This window comes from Notechis scutatus, chromosome 4 (genome assembly GCF_049901735.1).
Source record: "Notechis scutatus isolate UNSWTSFEM ecotype Mainland chromosome 4, rNotScu1.2, whole genome shotgun sequence".
Lineage (NCBI taxonomy): Eukaryota > Metazoa > Chordata > Lepidosauria > Squamata > Elapidae > Notechis > Notechis scutatus.
In genome coordinates this window covers 117,084,464-117,105,385 of record NC_142012.1, presented here as the reverse complement: position 1 = coordinate 117,105,385, position 20,922 = coordinate 117,084,464, and the positions used below count along the sequence as shown (strand labels likewise).

General features: G+C 35.4%; 1 protein-coding gene across 2 annotated transcripts; it reads left to right on the top strand.

The window, feature by feature from the left end:
* The first annotated feature begins 9,151 nt into the window (after positions 1–9,151).
* Positions 9,152–20,351, top strand: TECTB (tectorin beta). 2 transcript variants are annotated; one of them, XM_087964548.1, is made up of 12 exons: positions 9,152–9,327; positions 9,758–9,918; positions 10,601–10,768; positions 11,871–12,061; positions 13,707–13,849; positions 13,953–14,025; positions 14,640–14,743; positions 14,825–14,908; positions 15,064–15,226; positions 16,755–16,824; positions 17,629–17,661; positions 20,147–20,351. In XM_087964548.1, exons 3-12 carry the CDS (start codon positions 10,693–10,695, stop codon positions 20,194–20,196), a joined length of 987 nt encoding a protein of 328 aa, XP_087820674.1. In that variant the 5' UTR covers positions 9,152–9,327; positions 9,758–9,918; positions 10,601–10,692; the 3' UTR covers positions 20,197–20,351. The 2 variants fall into 2 exon arrangements, with proteins under 2 accessions (XP_087820674.1, XP_087820675.1); XM_087964549.1 differs by lacking the exon at positions 9,152–9,327 and having other exon boundaries at positions 9,534–9,918.
* Positions 20,352–20,922: the final 571 nt, after the last annotated feature.

Genomic DNA, 20,922 nt, shown 5'->3' with positions numbered 1-20,922 from the left:
CCACCTTTTTATCTTATATATCCTTCAATTTACTTCCCTTTATCTCATGCTAAGAATTACTATAACATAATCATTTTTAGTTATCAGCTAAATACTACATGTCACATATACATTTTAGGTTGCATTCCACATGGTATTCTTTTCTTTGTTCTAAAACATTTATTTTTTGAATACATTAATTAAGTACATTAAGGTAAGTAAAGGAACTGATATTTATCTTTTTAGTATCATGATTCATTTTAATTATATATTTTTTTCATTTAATGTAATTAACATTCTTATGATATTAGCAATAATTTTTGGAAAATAATCAAAACAATTAAAATAAAAAATGAAAACATCAGTTCCAATCATTCCATTTTTTACAATCTATATTCTTATACCTCTTTATCTATTACCTCTTTATCTATTACCTTTTCCCCCCAATTCACCCATTATCTCTAGGTCTTCTAGCCATATGTCTTCTTTTCATTCTTTTTAGCTTTCTATATCCCCTTCTCTTCTGGTCCGTTCCCTTATTTCAGGTTCCCTTTGCTTCTTTGTTTTTTATTTTTCCACTCCCTTTCTGACTCCATTTTTTATCCCTCTCCCTCTTTTGAAACTTCTCCTATGTTTCCCCTTTCTGTTGTTTCTTTTTTCTTCATTTGACTTTCATAACCCTCTTTAATTATCTTTAATTATCCCCTCAAACCTCCAATTTTTAGTTTCCATGCTCCCCCCCCATTTTGATGTTCATTGTTCCATTTGTTTATTTAAGCTGGCCTCTTCTTTAATCAGCTCCTCCCCTTCTGGTTCTCCTTTCTCGTCTTTGTTCTCCAATGATACCATTTCTAGCATTTGCAAAGCAATATTGCACAATTCTATTTTTTCCCATATCATTTCCCTTATGCTTCTTAGGTCCAATTTTAACTCCACAAAGTATTCTGCCATTTTTGTGCATCTCTTTCAAATTTAATTTTTCTGTTAGCTCTTTCTTCAATAATTAAATCCAGTCCAGTTATCCAATAGTTAGTTTAGTCCAGCTTCTAACCATCTGCTTCTGTTAAATCCTGTTTCATGTTTCCAGGGTCAAAATAGTCAAGTGTTCATATATTTTGTTGTTAAATTCCTTCTGTTGAGTTTTAAATTTTCTTCAAAGTCACCAAATATTCCCAGAATTCAGACTTCTTTCTTCTTCCTCCATAGTATGATAAAATTCACTTTTCAGGATTTTTGTCATATTGTTTAAAAAATCTTCTTACTTTGTAGCAAGATTCAGTCTTTATGGAACCAAACACTTTTTTAAAAAAAGTTATCGAAAGTTTTCCTTTACTATTAGGTGGCGCTCTCTATTATGTCTGAGTTCCACCTTTTCTTTCCATTTTCCTTTCCCTTTTAAGACTTTTAAATTAAAAAAGATTCCAGTAGATCCAATTATTATACATTTTTTTCCTTTTGGCACCTTCAAGTTTCGCTTTTAAATGTGCCTATTTAGTGACAATTGTATAATTTAATATAACAGATATTTTACACAGATATTTCACTCTTTCAATTTGCTTCTTTTACTGTCCAAAGCATTTTCACTTGTCTCCATTCCCCCACCACCACCACTTCCTCTGGTCGCCACTGTTCCAATCTTTTTTTAAAAAGACTCTTTATTTTAAAATCTTTAGAATATAAAGATTATAAAATCTTTATATTTTAAAATTTTTAAATTAAAAAATATTAAAATTATTGTTTTAATATTTAAAACATTGTATTCAAATGTTGTGCTCACTTTGCCTGGTCTCCAACATTGTCCACTTCTTCAGCATTCCTGCACAATCTTTGTTCCGGGTAGCTCTCCTTCTTCAGGGTGGCCATATATAACCACCATTGCAGCCTGTCTTCAGGGGGAATTTACCTAGCCAAGGAGGGGAGATGCGCCTCCCCTTGACCTGACAAGCGGTCTCCCCCTTCTTCCCCACCCTTCCAAGGTGGTTCTATCCCCATTTGGAGCCCTGAAGTGCAACATGGATTGAAGACGTGCACGATCACGGTCTTAGATTCATCCTCGAAGGAGATGCAACCGGAAGTCCAGATTGCTATATAATTATTAAAGTAGTGAATATTTGTTGAACAGGAGAAACAAACATGTAATAATGCATCACCAACTATCTTCTTTTACCCCAAATACCAGTGTACAAATATCATTAAATAAATGTCTTAATAATATTGCTGTCTTAACAATATTGCTAATACTAACAATCTCTTCATGCAAATATTCAAACAAGTAGTTTGTACTGTAACTCACAATCTGTGTAACATTCATGAATTAAACATATGTATGGACAGTTTTCTTCAGGAAATTATTGTCCGCCAGTCTGGTGCCTTCCAATATTATTTCCTCTCCATGATATTTATTAGATAATCCAAAACATCTGAAAGTCCAACTGCAGACCCCCAATGCAGATCATTTCTTAAGTATCCTGTTAGATAAAAAAAATCAATGCCTAGTATAAAACAATTGTGTGAAAGTATTAGAACAATGAGAATATTGACACCAAAACCCTAGCTACCATAAAAAAAAACCCAGCTAGAATCATCAGAGAAGCCATAGAAATTGATAAAAGTCCTAATAGTATGAATAGAAGAGATGACTCCACCAGACTATCAATCATCTGGAAGCCTGCACTCACAAACCAAAAAATCTCTATACCACAATCCAGGCAAGCACCTGGACACAAACAGACCCCCCCAATACCTGCAGCCCAAACACGCCCCAGCCACCTACCCAAATAAAACCTAGCTTCCTAATAAATAATTATCAGCCATTCACAAGAAACCAAGCTGCACTAAGAAACCCCAATGCACAAAACACAATGTTGCCAACCAATCAAGAACACAGCAACTCAAAGACCAATAAAAACAGACCTAGACTCCCAGCCAATCAGGATGAGGAAAAAACATTCAAATAAAGCAGAAAGCTAGCACCAAATTCAAACAAAAAACAGCTGCCAAGCCTGACACACAAGATTAAAAAGAACCCAATACACAAGCATGAGGATTGCAGATGAGATTCTGCCGAAACGTCGCTATAATAAAAACACAAATATTAAGACGTGGGAAAATACCCAAAGAAACCTAAATACCACACACACACACACACACACACACACACACACACACATGCAGGTCTTGGTGTGTTCGGGTCTTTTCCCATGTAAGATTGAGAGCATCTTGGCAACGTTTCGATGAGGTTCCACTTGCCATCTTCAGGCTGATGCTTTCAGCTTCGTGCTTGTGCGAGCAAAGCGTGATCAGAGCTGCTGTCTCCCTATATATACTGGTGGAGAGGTTGGCTGAGTTGTCATTTCTTGATTGGTTGATGGAGTTGATGTTTGCAGATTTGCAGTTTGCAGATCAACTCCATCAACCAATCAAGAAATGACAACTCAGCCAACCTCCCCACCAGTACATATAGCGAGATGGCAGCTCCAAAACATTGCCAAGATGCTCTCAATCTTACATGGGAAAAGATCCGAACACATCAAGACCTGCATACCTGTACCCATGAAAATCTACAAAATGTGTGTGTGTGTGTGTGTGTGTGTGTGTGTGTGTATGTGTATGTATGTATGTATATATATATATATATATATATATACACACACACACACATACATACATACATACATACATATATTCTTAAGTTTTCATGGGTACTTACATGTATGCTATTCAGCTTTTTTTGTTCGGGTATTTTCCCACGTCATTATAGTTGTGCTTTTAAAGTTGTAGCAACGTTTTGGCAGAATCTGCCCTACATAAGAGGTACTACAGACAAAATCAGTAAGATACTACACAGGCATCACATCAAGACTGCCTTCAAAACAGACAGAAAAATAGCAGTCATCCTAAGAAACCCCAAAGATAAAATTGACCTGGAAAACCAAGGTATATATGAAGTCCCCTGTGCATCATGCCCTGCCACATTGGACAGACCAATAGAAGAATAAGTACCCGCCTGGATGAACACAAAAATGCAGTAAAAAAGCTAGAACACACTTCCTCACTAGTCCAACACATGAAAGCAACAGGTCATAGCATAGACTTCAATGGCACCAAAACCCTAGCCACTACAGAAAACCCCAGCTACAGAATGATCAGAGAAGCCATAGAGATTGAAAAAAGACCTGAAAGCATGAACAGAAGAGATGATTCCACCAGACTGTCAATTATTTGGAAGCCTGCACTCACAAACAAAAATATCTCCACACCACAAGCCAGGCAAAAACCTGGGCACAAACAGATCCCCCCTGATACCTCCAGCTCAAAAATATCTCCACACCCCAACCAGGCACCCATATAAAACGTAGCTTCCTAATAAGTGATAGCCGTCCATTTACTCAGAGCCAAGCCGCACTAAAAGCCTCCAATACAGGAACACAATGTTGCCAGCCAATCAAGACAAAAAAAGCCACAAAACAGACAGAAGATATTAGAAACACCAATCAAGCAGAACACAGCAAACTCCAAGACCAATAAACACAGACCAAGACTCCCAACCAATCAGGATGAAGAAAAAACTATTCTGGCACAGCAGTAGGCTAGCCCCAAATTTAAAACAGAAACGGCTGTGAAAGTCTGACTCACAGACAAACACAATACAGAAGCCTGATGATGGCAGATGAGATTCTGCCAAAACGTTGCTACAACTTTAAAAGCACAACTATAATGACATGGGAAAATACCCGAACAAAGCTGAATACCATACAGGTAAGTACCTGCGAAATTTAAGAAAACATATATGTGTGTGTGTGTGTGTGTGTGTGTGTGTGTGTGTGTGTATGTATGTATGTATGTATGTATGTATGTATGTATGTATGTATGTGTGTGTGTATGTATGTATGGTATTCAGCTTTGTTCAGGTATTTTCCCAATACAGAAGCCTGATGATGGCAGATGAGATTCTGCCGAAACGTTGCTACAACTTTAAAAGCACAACTACAATGATGTGGGAAAATACCCGAACAAAGCTGAATACCATATATATATATATATATATATATATATATATATATATATATATATATATATATATATATATATATATGTGTGTGTGTGTGTGTGTGTGTGTGTGTGTGTGTGTGTGTGTGGTGTTCGGCTTGGTTCGGGTATTCTCCCACGTCATTGTAGTTCTTTTAAAGTTGTAGCAACGTTTCAGCAGAATCTCATCTGCCATCATCAGGCTTCTGTATTGTGTCCGTCTGTGGGTCAGGCTTTTACAGTGGTTTCAGATTTAAATTTGGGGCAGCCTATTGCTGTGCCAGAATGGTTTTTTCTTCATCCTGATTGGTTGGGAGTCTTGGTCTGTGTTTATTGGTCTCGGAGTTTGCTGTGTTCTGCTTGATGGGTGTCTCTGATATCTTCTGTCTGTTTTTTGGCTTAAGAAAACAAATATCAAACCTCTACGGGGAGGAAATAAACAGCCAGATCAAAACCTACAAGAAACTGGAAATTAAAAGAGCAGGAATACTATGTGACCTCCAATTCCTACGCAGCTGCAGAGACAACAATACTACACCAACCTGCTTCAAATTAACATTTCATCAAAGCACAGCAGCCACTAAACGTATCCTGAAAAGAACTGAAATGGCTCTACTATGGAACGAGCTCCACAATAAGAGATTCCGATTAGATCAGTTAAACAAAGATTTGCTAGCACTACACCTGGAACTGAGCAGCAAATCCACCCTCTACTTTGGGACAAGATAAAACAACTTACAACTTGGAGAGCTGATTCTGAAGGCATTTACAAACAGGAAAAATTATTGAAAAAATTAAAGAAATTAGAACATGACAAGAAAACCCCCAACAACTCACAACAACACCTGAAACAATTAGTGCACAACGTTTCCAACAGAGAACTCACCAAAACAGAAACAGATGTTCTAACCAAAGGATTCAATTATGCTATAGCACCCCAAAAAATCCCCACAGAATCCATCATATGTGCAATAGAATCCAGCCTAACTAAATTAAATACAGATGAAGCTGATAAAATAAGACACCAAGTTACCAATATCCTATGCACAAGCAAGCCACCCAAAAGCAACTTACAGAAAAATGAAATTAAAGCACTACAAACCCTGAAAAGAGATAGCAGCATAATCATCCTCCCAGCAGACAAAGGAAATGCCACTGTAGTAATGGACAGAAAAGACTACGAAACAAAATTGACAGACCTACTCCAAGACTCCACATACAAACCCATAAACACAGACCCAACCACATATCTGGAAAAATTAACCAAGAAGAAAATTATAACCAGCCACATAAGCAAAGAGATCCAACACACGATTATACCCAGAGAGAAATCTTCCAGATGCCCCAAGCTATACGGCCTCCCAAAAATACACAAAAAAGGCATACCTCTCAGACCCATAGTCAGCTCCAGAGGAGCACCACTACAAAACCTAGCCAAATACCTAGCAAAGCAGCTACAGCCCCATGCTGAAACAGCAGCTTCACATGTACAAAACTCATACCACTTCTTGGAAATGATCAAAGATCTACACGTGGAGCAAGAAGATCTGCTTGTAAGTTTTGTGCGTGGTTTCCCTATTCACTCAAGTCCCGATAAAGAGACCCTTGAAATCATCAAAAATAAATACCAACCAGCCAAACACCTCATGGAACTAACAGAACACTGCTTAACCAACACATATTTCATATACAAAGGACAAAGATACAAACAAATAGAAGGAGCCCCCATGGGATCACCACTGTCACCTGTCATTGCTAACCTGTTCATGGAAGAATTCGAATCCAGAGCCCTGGCCAATGCCATCCTCAAACCCAAACTATGGTTAAGATACATCGATGACACATTCGTGATTTGGCCCCATGGACAAGAAAACCTAAACAATTTCCTAACACACCTAAACAGCGCACACCCCAAAATCAAGTTCACCATGGAAACAGAAACAAACAAACAACTACCATTCCTAGATGTACTAATCTACAAAAAAACAGATGGCACACTAGGACACACCATATACCAGAAGAAAACACACACCAACCGCTACCTCACGCCCAATCCCACCACCACCCAGCACAGATAAACTCCGTGGCTAAAACACTAATTACCAGAACCAAACGCCTGGCAGACAAGACACATTAAGGCTGAACTATGCACCCTGACTAAAGTACTGACAGCCAACGGCTTCCACAAAAGCAAAATCACCAGCTTGATCCACAAAAACACACTGAAACATAATAGAGACCCAGAAGATGAACAGACCTATGGAACAGCTGTCCTGCCCTACATAAGAGGTACTACAGACAAAATTAGTAAGGTACTACACAGACATCACATCAAGACTGCCTTCAAAACAGACAGAAAAATAGCAGCCATCCTTAGCAACCCCAAAGATAAAATTGACCTGGAAAACCAAGGCATATACGAAGTCCCCTGTGCATCATGCCCAGCCACATACGTTGGACAGACCAACAGAAGAATAAGTACCCGCCTGGATGAACACAAAAATGCAGTCAAAAAGCTGGAACACACTTCCTCACTAGTCCAACACATGGAAGCCACAGGTCATAGCATCAACTTCAATGGCACCAAAACCCTAGCCACTATAGAAAACCTAGCCACAGAATCATCAGAGAAGCCATAGAGATTGAAAAAAAGACCAGAAAGCATGAATAGAAGAGATGATTCCACCAGGCTGTCAATCATTTGGAAGCCTGGACTCACAAACAAAAAAAATCTCCACACCACAAGCCAGGCAAACACCTGGGCACAAACAGATCCCCTGATACCTCCAGCTCAAACACATCCCAACCAGGCACCCAGATGAAACCCAGCTTCTAACTAATGATAGCCGTCCATTTACCCGAAGCCAAGCTGCACTAAAGGCCTCCAATAAAGTAACACAATGCTGCCAGCCAATCAAGATACAAAAAGAGCCAAAAACAGACAGAAGATATTAGAGACACCAATCAAGCAGAACACAGCAAACTCCGAGACCAATAAACACAGACCAAGACTCCCAACCAATCAGGATGAAGACAAAACTATTCTGGCACAGCAATAGGCTGCCCCAGATTTAAATCTGAAACCACTGTAAAAGTCTGACTCACAGACGGACACAATACAGAAGCCTGATGATGGCAGATGAGATTCTGCTGAAACGTTGCTACAACTTTAAAAGAACAACTACAATGACGTGGGAAAATACCGAATAACCACAGACAGATAGATAGATAGATAGATAGATAGATAGATAGATAGATAGATAGATAGATAGATAGATAGATAGATAGATAGATAGATACATACATACATACATACATATATACATATATACATATATACATATATACATATATACATATATACATATATATATATATATATATATATATATATATATATATATATATATATATTTATCATAATTGTGAAGTCATAACAACTATGCTTTGTGTTGGCTGTAAGACCATTTGACACCATATTTACAGAAAAGAGTAATCAATTTTCTTCAAAATGGAAGGATTGTATTAGATTCAATGAGAACATGGATATAGAAGAAAACAAATAACATCCTAGGAGGTTTTTTTGCAGATGTGCAGAATAGTGTCCAAAATTCGGGATTGCTTTCTTTGTGAAAAACTAATTTCATGCTTTAGAATGTTATCCTACAAAAATGTTACAACACAATTTGTCTTTTCCCTGGACAAACTGACAGCTCGTAACACATGAACAGCAAATACTGTAATAAAACAATGCTTTTGATAACAGCAGACAGAACAAGGAGAAACTAAAGAACTATTTATCAAAAAAAGCTTTTGAGGCTGGGATGACAAGAAGCCATTGATTCACTTTTTGTAGAGGCCAGTACAGTTACTCCCATCATTAAGGTTGTACTATCTACTTATCAAAAGGGAGCTCTCTTAGAAAATGCAATTAGCATTTGAAGTATAATTTGCTATTTAATGAATACTCTTTTTTATCTGCAATTACTCTGAGCAATACAAACCTCCCTTGGGCCTTCACCTTTTATCACTATAGAGATCAAATACTGTTCACCCAACTATATTTTGTAGAGTCTTCTTTTCTTATGCAAATAAATACATCATCAGATAGCTAGGCATTGTAGCACAAACTGTACTTTGGATTACTCTGCTGAAGGCCCAAGTAGGGGATATTTGTGTCCCTACAAATTGCTTACCTATTATAAAAGGCTGACATATTTATTTCCCTCATTAGTTGTACTATACTAGTTGTATCTTAAAATGGATGTCAGTCATTTCAAAGAAATACTAGAGTATTTGGCAGCTTGAAATTAAGAATAGGTAGGAATACATCATGGAAACAACCAATCATTCAAAATATAAATGTTTAGATTTGCCATAAATTATCTGAAGATTTCATATATATTGCTTAGTATTACGGCTGTAGCCAGATAGGCTACTAGTTACTTTCAAAAAAGGTAAATGGTTCTACTTTGAGCTATGTCCCATAAGTTTTTCTTAAGAAGAAGAGTTCTGCCAGTATCAAAACTCACAATGTTATATGGAAAATAATACATGTACCTCTGGTCCAATCATCAGAATTCTTCTTAAACATAAGAAAAAATATGCTTTCTTTTTTTTTAAGTAAAATCCATCTCAGCATTAGGAAAGTGAAGTTAAATTCATGAACTGAAAATTGAAATTAATTTCTTGTGATGGAAAATAAATGATTTAACCTTTTATCTACCTAACCTACTTTTCCCACATGGAGTAATGAAGACTGAAAAGCAGAGGGTCCATTTACAAGATGGCACATATAAAGCAAAGGTAGTGCCAGACAGTGTTATTTGAAAAAGAAACCTGGTGGAAAACAGGCTTAACATTTGGAACAAGAAGAACTAATAGTTTGGTCTGCAAACTATTTCTTATGCTGTATGTATAATTATTTTAAAAATATCTTTTGGAATATGACATAGATTTAAGCATAAATGCATGGCTAATGAAAAAATATAAATTATTTTAGAATAACTGTGCTATAGATTCAGAATTGAATGCTGAAGTGGTTCTCATAGATCAGATCAATGTGGAATTTATATAACAATTGTAATTAACATCTGATATGAAACAATAGTTGTGCAAGTAATATAAACTCATTTACATAATCTGTAGCAAGTTATATAATTATTTTTGTACAAAAGTACTGGAGCAGTTTTTTTTAATGAGAATTATACTTTGTTAGTAGAATAATATTAATACTCATAGCAGAACAAAAAATCATGGAGACAAAATGATAAATCATAGATATCTTGGTTGTAAGTGATTTAAGTATATAAAGTTAAGCATATAGTGAATAAGGAAATTAATTTCAGAAATTGCAATTGCACTCTGTGAATGCATGAGATTTTTTAAAAATCTTGCTGATTTACTCCATCTCTTCTTCTTTTCCTTCTTCAATGGCTAGGATATTGCATTTACTTTAAAAGGAAATGTTCATTTTTTTTTAAAAAAAATTTAAACATTACATTTTTGCTTTTTATTAGGAACCAAAATAAAGTTTCAGAGTGAAAGACTTCTTTCTTTCTTTCTTTTGTATATTGTGCTGGGTTACTTACAGGCACTTGATACATATGCAAAAGTGAATTCCTGAGATCTACAGCATTATAGAAAAGCAAATTCTTTTACTAATATTTACATATCTTTGGGAGAATGATGATGCTGGTTTTTCTACTGTGGATCATCTTGGCTCGAGGTTTTGCAGTTCCTTGCAGTCCAAATAAAGCAGGTAAAATAACTGATTTAAAAAATAATAATCTAGGAGTATCTGCGATATGCCTGTTCATATTTGATTTGATAGCAAAAATGGTTAACAGAAACATATACCGTATCTTATGTTTTGAGTTATTCATGTAAAATGATAATGATGTGTGACATTTAATAGCATTTTATAAAGGATACAAACCACCCCAAATTTAAATTCAGTTAATTTTATTGTTTAGATATCCCAGTGAAGTCAATGGGATCTTACATGAAAGACCTAAGTTTGAGTAGAAGCCATTGTAACCGCAATTTGCCAGTAGGTAGTTTATTGCTATTATTCAGTACCTGATACATTAAACAGAACTTTGTACATAAAGGAATGGTACATGTGCAAACAATTCCTAACCATTAAAAAAAAAAGCCAAGAATAATTTCCAGAGCAATAAATGGGATGAATTTTGAGGCATTTAATTTATTGTGTTGTGAGTCTGTACATCATCTAAAGAGAGAACACACAATTGACATTGGCCCAAATGTGTCATGTTTTATGTCCATATGGCTGTTCTACTGATTTTATTCCACTTGGGCTATATTGCCTTCCTTACCGTCAAGATTCCCACAGAAGGAATAGCAACATAATAATCCCGTAAATGAGGCAAAGACAGATAGTCTTTTTCTGCTGATGGAAATTACTTGCATATTAACGCTTTTGCATGGTGTGCTGTATAGTTCAACTTGTAAATTTAAGATAACCATAAGATGTGGCTAATAGTTTGCCATAAAAAGAAGTCATAAATTGTAGATATTGCTAATCCTATTTTCATGTTTATGTTTCTTTAATTTGTAAGCATGAGAGAAGACTAGTAAAGATATGCAGACTCTGTTGGTGCCTTTAGCTCCCATGTTTGCAATAATATTGCCTTATTCAATGCCCAAAGGCATTAGAATGCAATTTCAATTGCTTATTGTGATATTAATTGTGGAAGCTAATAGTGGAAGATACTGAAAACATAATTTGAATTAAAGCTCAAGCTTGTAATCATGGAAAGAGCATTACGTCCCTTGATTTTGTAAGTAGAACTTTGCTGCATAAATGTGTTGTCTTTCTTTTTTCTTTTTTGCTTTAGATGTGATTTTGGTATATTGTTATCCTAAAACAATTATTACAAAAATCCCAGAATGTCCATATGGATGGGAAGTTAATCAGCTGGCACTTGGAGGGATTTGCTATAATGGAATTCACGATGCAGGATACTATCAATTTACCATCCCAGATTTGTCACCCCAAAACAAATCATACTGTGGAACACAGTCAGATGTACGTAGTTAATGTGGTAATATTCATGTGTGGAAAATTGAAAATTTTCTAGCATTTTTATATTTTCAGCATTGTTAAAGATAACTAATTCATTTGCATTTATATTAAGATCAAAGTTACTTCTTGTCACACCTTGCTGTGAGATTTTAGCCACACTCAGGATTTGAATATCCAATGCCTGGTAAAAGAAGGAAAGGGACTAAACATATATTGCAGGTGTGAACAAATTCTTTTTTTAATCTGGCAAGTACTAAAAAGCTACAGCAATTTCACAACTATGGTAGTTTATTGCATTGCTGTTAGTAGTACCATTGTTACTACTTGTAGTAGTACTATTTAATACTACTAATGAATGTGTTTAATGCAAATTCTACTTTTTCCTATTGCACATATATTAATGCACATTTTATTTTATTTATTTCCAATGTACAATTAAGATGTCAGAAGCAGGGTGCTTAAACACGTGTAATGTACGCAGATACCAGAATTAAGGCTAGAATATATCCTTGGTTTCCATACCATCTAGGAACAATCGAGAGGCAAGGAAATAGGATGTCCAATTCTATGTTACAATATTTTATGTAGTTTAAAATGGATATGTTTAATGTTACAATATCCGAACTGGAAATATAACTTACAGTGTTGGATTCACAATAAATGTTTATACTATATTGACATGCCATTCCTTGAGGTCAAGGTTTATCACTATGCTTACAAATATGTGTTTTATTCACATTTTTGCAGTGTTTTTGTTTAATTTTGTTTTGTCTCTGTTTAATTATTATTTTTATTGAATTTTGGATTTTAATCTATTGAATAAAATAAAATTGTTAAAAAAATAAATTTAACACATTTTTCATGGGTTTAATAATTATTTTTTTCTACTTTTCCTTATTGTTCTCCATATTTTTTAATTTTTTTGTGGACTTTGCTTTTCATGAAAGTGAAGAAATATCTATTAAACAAAATAAAACATACAAAAGTCCAAACAACCAATACAGGCAGCAAAATATTAGTTTTCTGTGTTCCTTTGCTGCCATCTAGCAGACACCAGACACATGTGATAAGGTGGTCTCTCACTCAACAGTCCTGGGAAGCTTAAAAAACAAATACATCATTAAAATAGGAAGTACAAAATAATAAACATATATGATTGCAACACTAAATTGTTAAAAAAAACTTGGCTGAATAAGTTCTTCTTGCCTTGTGTTCTGTATTTTCTCATATTTTGTCTCACTCTCGTGGTACTGATGGAGCCTAAGAGACTGTCCTTTATCGCTTTATTGTTTATTTTATTTTTATATTTAATAAAAATCTTTACTTCATAATTTTTGTTAGTTGTGCTTAACTTACTGCTTGCTTTCTAGCTTTATGATCAACTGCTTCAAAAATTTTAATGGAAATTGATGTACAAATGTTTTAAAATAAATGCATTTATTTAAAATAAATCTTAAATTTTAAAATATATTTTAAATGTGGATTTTTGTGGTATGTGCTTTAGAAGGCAAACTTATGTTTATTTCTTCTATCTTCATGGGCTTGTAAAATGATTCTGTACGGTTAGAAACTCAACAGATTTAGAATTGAATGAATGATAGAACCATTTAAACTAAAATTGCATTTGCATCTTTTTCTTCCCATGCAGTTTAAAAACCCTGTTTATCATTTCTATAACTCTATCAGTTCCAATGATAGCACTGTCATTGTGAAAAGCCAACCTGTCAACTATTCATTTACCTGCACCTATCAGGCGAACTATCTGGTGAACCATGCTGCCTTTGACCAAAGGTAACACTGCCCCAATTCATTGGAATTCCATCTTCTAGCATATGTTTTGCTGTATTTTCAATAGCATAGGAATCAGTTCTGTGTCATTTTCTGCCTATTTTAGGGTAGCAACTGTTCATGTGAAGAATGGCAGTGCCGGTTCCTTTGAAAGCCAGTTGTCTCTCAATTTCTATTCTGTAAGTATAGTGTATGTGCTGCTTGCTCAGTAAATGTCTCAGTAGTATAGTGAATAAAATAAGGATTTGATAGCATCCTGAAAACGCTAAGTTGACCAGCACCATCCATTAAGCAGAGTGAACTGACAAAGGAAAACAAAATAAAACTTAAAGAAATTCAAAAGGGCAGCAAATGGCTGATTGTTTAATTTATTTTGTATCAATGTTGTTTATACAACAACAGCAAACTACCTCATGAGGGAGTAGTTGTATCATGTTCTATCTCAGGTATAAAAATGACTTGCTCAGTTTCATTATAGTACAATGTGTGTTTTTGTAATAAGTAGGAATTACATCAGTTGTTTCAGGTCAAGCAGCAAGCAAAATCTCATCATTTGACTGTATATCATAGAAAGCAATACTTTCATAACATAGGCAGAGTTTCAGATGTCACAAAAGGATAATAAATTATTTAATATATTTTTAATGCATGCTTACTGTTATGAAACTTCAGCTGCCAATAATTTTGCTGACCTCAAATACTCTGAGAAAGTATGGCCTTCATTTGCTGCTCCTGCAGATCTCTTGCAGCAAAACAAATAAATAAATCACATTACCCATTTTTTTCCTCTCAGAATGCCAAGTTTTCAAGCAAGAAGGAAGCCCCTTTCATTGTTGATACATCAGAAATTGGCTCTGATGTATTTGCTGGAGTGGAAGCCAAAGGCTTAAGTCATAGGTATGATTTTTTTTTATATCCATGGCTCCCAGCATTATATTGTTGTTCTGTTAATGTTCATGTCCCTTTGTCCTTTTGCAGATTTAAAGTAGTATTGAGCAATTGCTGGACAACCCCTTCTTCAGAATATTTCTACCAAATCCAGTGGCCTCTGATAACTAAGGGGTATGTAATTCATTCACTCTTCCCACCCAATCAGGTTTATTCACATGATATGGTACTCCACTGGTTAGTATATCTTAATTCTATTTATTGATTTATTAGATTTATATCTCATCTCTTTCTTCCTCATTTTAATATCTGTTATTTATTTGGCATAGGTGTGCAACAGATGACTCCACTTTAGTACATGAAAATGGCAAAAATAATCGAGCTACCTTCCAATTTAATGCATTTCGGTTCCAGAATATTCCCAAACTTTCCAAAGTGTGGTTACACTGTGAAACATATGTGTGTGATAGTGAAAAGTTCTTTTGCCCTGTGGTAAGTTCTTTAAATAATAGCAATCAAATCTAGAATCCCAAAACAGGATACATGAACCTGAAAAGACAAACCAGTGTATATATGGATTTTTGGTCCAACATTTCAATACAGTATTAAATCAGTTTTAAAGCATTTCTGTTTTTGTTGTGACTAACATTAAAAACCTAAGCCTTTCTGCTTTGTGGTTCAAGTTCTTCACTCCATCTTGCAATTTTCTGGGGGATTACAGACTTGATACTGAATACACCAAAATGACATTGGTTATTGGATCTAGGATTTGCATTAATGCTTCTGTAGGCAGTAAAACTTGGATTTGGGCGTACACATATCATAGTGACATGCCTTTGCTAAGTCTGATGGTTGCTAGAATAAAAGCTATGTTATTGTAAGACAATTTTGAACTTCATCTGTGTAAATTTAAGCTTCATCTATGAGTAAGAATGGAAAGGAATAATTTATGATATTCACTAGAGGGTGCTAATGCATGTTTGTGATGGTGTTTCTCTGTAATGTTTAGGAGCTATCTGGATATGATAAATGTTCTGTGTCTCATTAAGAATTACCATTTTTTAAATCCAATAAAAGAGTTGTATAATTTACTGTAAATAACTACTATAAGTAAATTTAGTGTTTGTGACAGTTCTACATCTATGGCCTTGCTTATAATTTCTGAAATTTGGATTTGAGATTCCCTTTATAAAAATTATTATGCAGAAGGCATTGTGTTCATTGACTTACATGTCAATGCATGTGACTGAATGTGGGGCATTCAGTTATATATATGTCTAACCGGTAAAACTTTAGAAAGATCCATACTGTTTTCTTGATAACAGTGGAAAAATGATTTGGCTTTGCTTTCTCCTTCATCTCTGCTTCATTTCAATCACTCTTATTATGGATTGTTTGTAGCTTCACCTCACTCTTCTTGACCTTATCAGGAACTTCTTCCCATGATAATGTTGCTCTCAGGGTTGCTGAGTCCTCGTTCCAATATCTCAGATAATTCACAGGAAGGGATAGTGGTCCTTTTTTTCCCTTCTGTTTAGTTGTGTCTGATTCTTGAACATTGCCTAGACAACTCTCTGCAATAATATTGGCATAGTTTTTCAGAAGTGGTTTGCCATTGCTTCTTTTTTAGGGCTGAGAGAAAGTGATTGGCCCAATATCACCTAGCTGGCTTTTGTGCCTAATATGGGGCTAGAACTTGCAGTCTCTTGTTTTCTATCCTGATGTTTTGACCACTATACCAAACTAGGTCTTTAATGGTACAAAATTTTCACCAAATATACCAAGAGTGAGGTTACTATCTTAGCTTTATTCCAGGTACTCTTGTGAAAGAACTGCAAACATGCTCTCAAAATGTTTAAGAGAAGGGAATCTGAATCTTTTTGGCTGGTTAAGGGAAATAATTTGTCTTTTTGTTGTTATTGTTCTCTTTGGGTTCTATTACTACTTAGAATGCATGCATTTTATTAAATAGGAATAACTATTTTAACTGATTATTTATTTGTTTTTTGCTATTTTTAAGGCTTGTGAAAAACGGAGAGAACATATCGAGCAAACAGGTGGTGTTTTAATTGCAGAATTCATTGTGAACAGTAAGTTCAAATGTTTCTAATGAAAGTGAGAATGCTTTACTGGAAGAGGATTGCTTTGTCAGATGAAAAGAATTTCCACACTCATTCACTTACATATTTAAATTCGCGTTGTTTATCCATGTAAAAATATCATTCAAAACACACCCACACAGGGACACCTTGCTACATACTTCATAACCATCCTTGTTCCCTAATCCACTCTTACTATATCTTCCCATCCCACGTTCCACTTTTCCTTTTATGGAACAGTTGGATGATCACCAGCTCTGCTTTCCTGAGACTGTCCCACCATTATATGCATCAGTAGTGAAGTCAATTTTATTTTTATTTTCCTGGGTAGAATATTTGATAGCAAACAATGCTTACTCTGGGCCAGAGTAGTCTGGAAAGAGCAAATAGAAGCTCACATTTAACTTGGGAGACCGCTGAATTTTTCTGAGAAAGGAAAATAAATATAAGGAATAAACTTTAAATATCAGTAGTGGGATGCAGGCTAGCCTTATTCTGACTTCTGGCTACCTCTCACTTGATTTTCCAATTAAGACAGAAACAGAAAACATTTAAACTGAATGTGACCGAAAGTTGTGTGTAGGGGATAGCTGAGATAAGCTGTTTGAGGTATTTTGTTTACTCTGAACTAGGAAGTGTAATGATCCACTACCTTGAACATTGTTTAAAATTAAATTGTAAGTTCAACTATTCAAATTTTCTGAATAGGCCGTCCTTTTTAGAATCGATGTAGCTTGCATTGATAATATCATATAAATTGCTAATAATCTAAGACTTTTTTCTTATTTCACACAGGCAAAGGGTTATCCAGGAGTTGCACATTTTCAGGTAGAATTTAGAAATACTATAATTAAAAGATTAAATGTAATCCAGCTAATACTATACAAACAATAGGGCTGTGTAATGCTTGAAACTGAAAATTGCTTCATCATACGTGGAAGCCTATAGGCATCTGCTGCCAACTTTTTTGATTATATACCTGTTTCACTGGGTCACTGACATATGTTGATAGATCTTGGGAAAAAGTGCAGCTCTTTGATAAAATGGTGGATTCACATTACTGCATATTGTGAAGCAACTTTTCAAAACAAAATCTAAACCATTGAACAGTCCTAATAGATAGCAAATGAAGACTGTTGTTTTAAACTAAAAGCACAAGGGCCATTGCTTTGTTGTACATACTTTCTATGTTGCATAATATTCTCACAGCTGGACAAATCTTCAGGCAAAACTCTTTAAAATGAGAAAGGATTTTATATAGTACTACTTCTTTCTTACCCCTGTTAATATCACAATCTTGGTGGGGAGATGTCTGCAAGACATGACATGTCATGAAACATAATTTAAAATTCCTGATCAGATTCTAATATTTGTGTCTCATCGGAAGAGTTCCTGACAGCATAGGTAGCCATTATTCATTTTGTAGGACTTCTGGTGGCATAGTGGTTAGAATGCGGTATTTCAGGCTTATTCTGCCCACAGCTATGAGTTCAATCCTGATGGGCTTTAGGTTAACTCAGCCTTCCATCCTTTCAAGGTTGGTAAAATAAGGACCAAGATTGTTTGGGACAATACACCTACATTGTAAACCACTCAGAGTGCTGTAAAGCACTATAAAGTGGCATATAAGTTCTTAAATTGCTATATGCCACTCAGAGATTGCATCACAAAATGTGGAAATAAAATGGGCAATGTTTAGCTGGACAATGTTTTGTTTGCTAGTTGTTTGTTTCATAATTTTCAGGTGGAATGACAGTAGGTATCCACAGGCTTGCAAATGACTTCAATTCCTATAACCTCCCACCCAGACATTCTGAAAAATTGGCTCAAATTGCACTACCAAAAAACATCCATTCCGGTACTGAAAGTGTTGTGAATCAATAAAAAGTAACTAGCCTAAATGCAAAGCAGGTTTTGAAAGCCTGCACACCTGATTGGTCCTTAAACAACGTATAAGGATTGGTCCATAACAAGTCCCTGATTGGCCAATATTAGGACACTTCTTATTGGGTATTAGTTGAACTTGTTGCACATATTATTGGTTAATAAGGTAGCAGCCAACCCTATAAAAGGGTTACTGCTGCCCCATAGCCTTGCTCTGTTCTGTTCTATTTACTGTTATTAAAGAGTTGAAGTCACTGGTCAGATGTCTGGTCTCCATTATTCTCCAAACATAACAGAAAGTTAGTACTGTAATGAAATCAGAGTTATTTTTCAAGCTTTTTGAGGAGAAGGTTAAGTATGAAAATGGAAGATGTTTCCTTATTAAAGCCATCCTTTTTTTTTTTTTTTTTTTTTGTAGAAAATGTTTTAAAAATACAAGTAAAAAGAAAAAATCCATTCTGGTAATCTTTTCATGTCATTTAAAAATGGCCTCTTGCTTTCAGTCCTTCAGAGAGTGAGCAAGAAGCAGTCCTCAGATATTGTCCAGAGTACAGGCTTACTACATTTCCTATAGCCTTCCATATACAACCTAGATACCACTGTATATATTTTTTCATTCAAATAAACAAAAAAACTCAATAATAAATACTGAGTACCTTCACTATGAAAACCAGTTTGGAGTAGTGATTAAGGCACTGAACTAGAAACTGAGAAACTATGAATTTTATTTCCACCTTAGATACAAAATCAAATGAGTTATTTTGGGCCACTCTCTCGCAACCCTAATAAGGAGGAAACCAATGAAGAAATCAGGCATGGGCTGCTGGTTTTTTTTAGAGGTTTGGGAGAGCCTAGTTAAGATTCTGTGCAGTTCGGAGAACTTCCAAATCCCACTCCTGGCTGGCCCTGCCACTCTGTCCCAGGAGTCCCTACGCAGCCTGTTTTGGATGCAGGTAAGTGCAAGGTGCATGTGGAGGCTCGGAAAGGCCGGAAATGGGCCTGTTTCCAGCTTCCAGAGAGCCTCCGGAGCATGGGGATGCTGTTTTTGCTTTCCCAGAGGCTCAAGGAAAGCCTTTGGAGGCCGGGGAGGGCAAAAATGCCCCCTGCCGTGGTGCAGGAAGCCAACTAGGCCACATCTACCATGGCTACACAGCATCTGGTAGAGAACCTTTTGCTAAAATTTTTGAAGCCCACCCTGGGAAGAAATGGCAAGCCGCTTCCAAAAATCTTGTCCCAAAAACTTCAAAAAGCAGATGAGACAGTTACCTGGAGTCTATGTTGGTTTGAAGGTTCAAAAATAAAGATGAATGAAAAATATATCTTTACAATACTTTTGAAAGTACAAGCATGTAAACATATGTGATGGTAGAGATTGTGTAGTGACAGTTGCCAATGACTTATATTCTTTCTGTTTGTCTTTCTTTTACAGTTATTTCCCATTTATTCCTGCTATTTGGAATTTGTGTAGTTTCAGTATAATATCTGATCCAACTTCAACTGTTAATTAAATTTTGCATAAAAATAATTCTATGAGATATAAGAATAATACTGATTTGTATTCAATTATGTGCTTTCTTAATATACATTTCTTGTTTTCTGATTAAGATAATAAAGATATTTAATATAATTTACAACTGCTTTTTTCCAAATGTTATTCCAAAGAAAAAAGGCAGCCTTTATTTAATTTTGACTATGTGAACCAAGCATCTATCTTTAAATATTGGGACTAGCAACAAAATCACTTTGAAGAAATAAGCTACTTATTGCTAGTACAGTTTCTTAAAGAATACAATAGAGAATAATTGGATTAACAGAATAATGACTGAAATATAGCTGTTCTTACCTCAAGATCCGTAGTAATTTTCAGGATAAACCAATGTACACCAGTTTTGTAACATAATTAGATCTTGGCTTCTGTATATTATGTTAGAGAAGCCTTGTGTACAACCAAAACCACTGCCCATTATTGAGTAAAGTATATTGGACTGAATTCACATATCTTATTAAGCCATTAACCATGGTTTATATACCATAATTACTAGGTTCATACAACAAATAAGGACAAAATGTAAAGACACGGGGCCTATCTACTTTCAGATTAATGAAGTCATGATGCCCATAGAACAAAAGTGTCAAACTCACGGCCCGCTAGCCGGATGCATCATGCACTGGCCATGCCCATGCCCAGTTTAGCAAAGGGGAAAA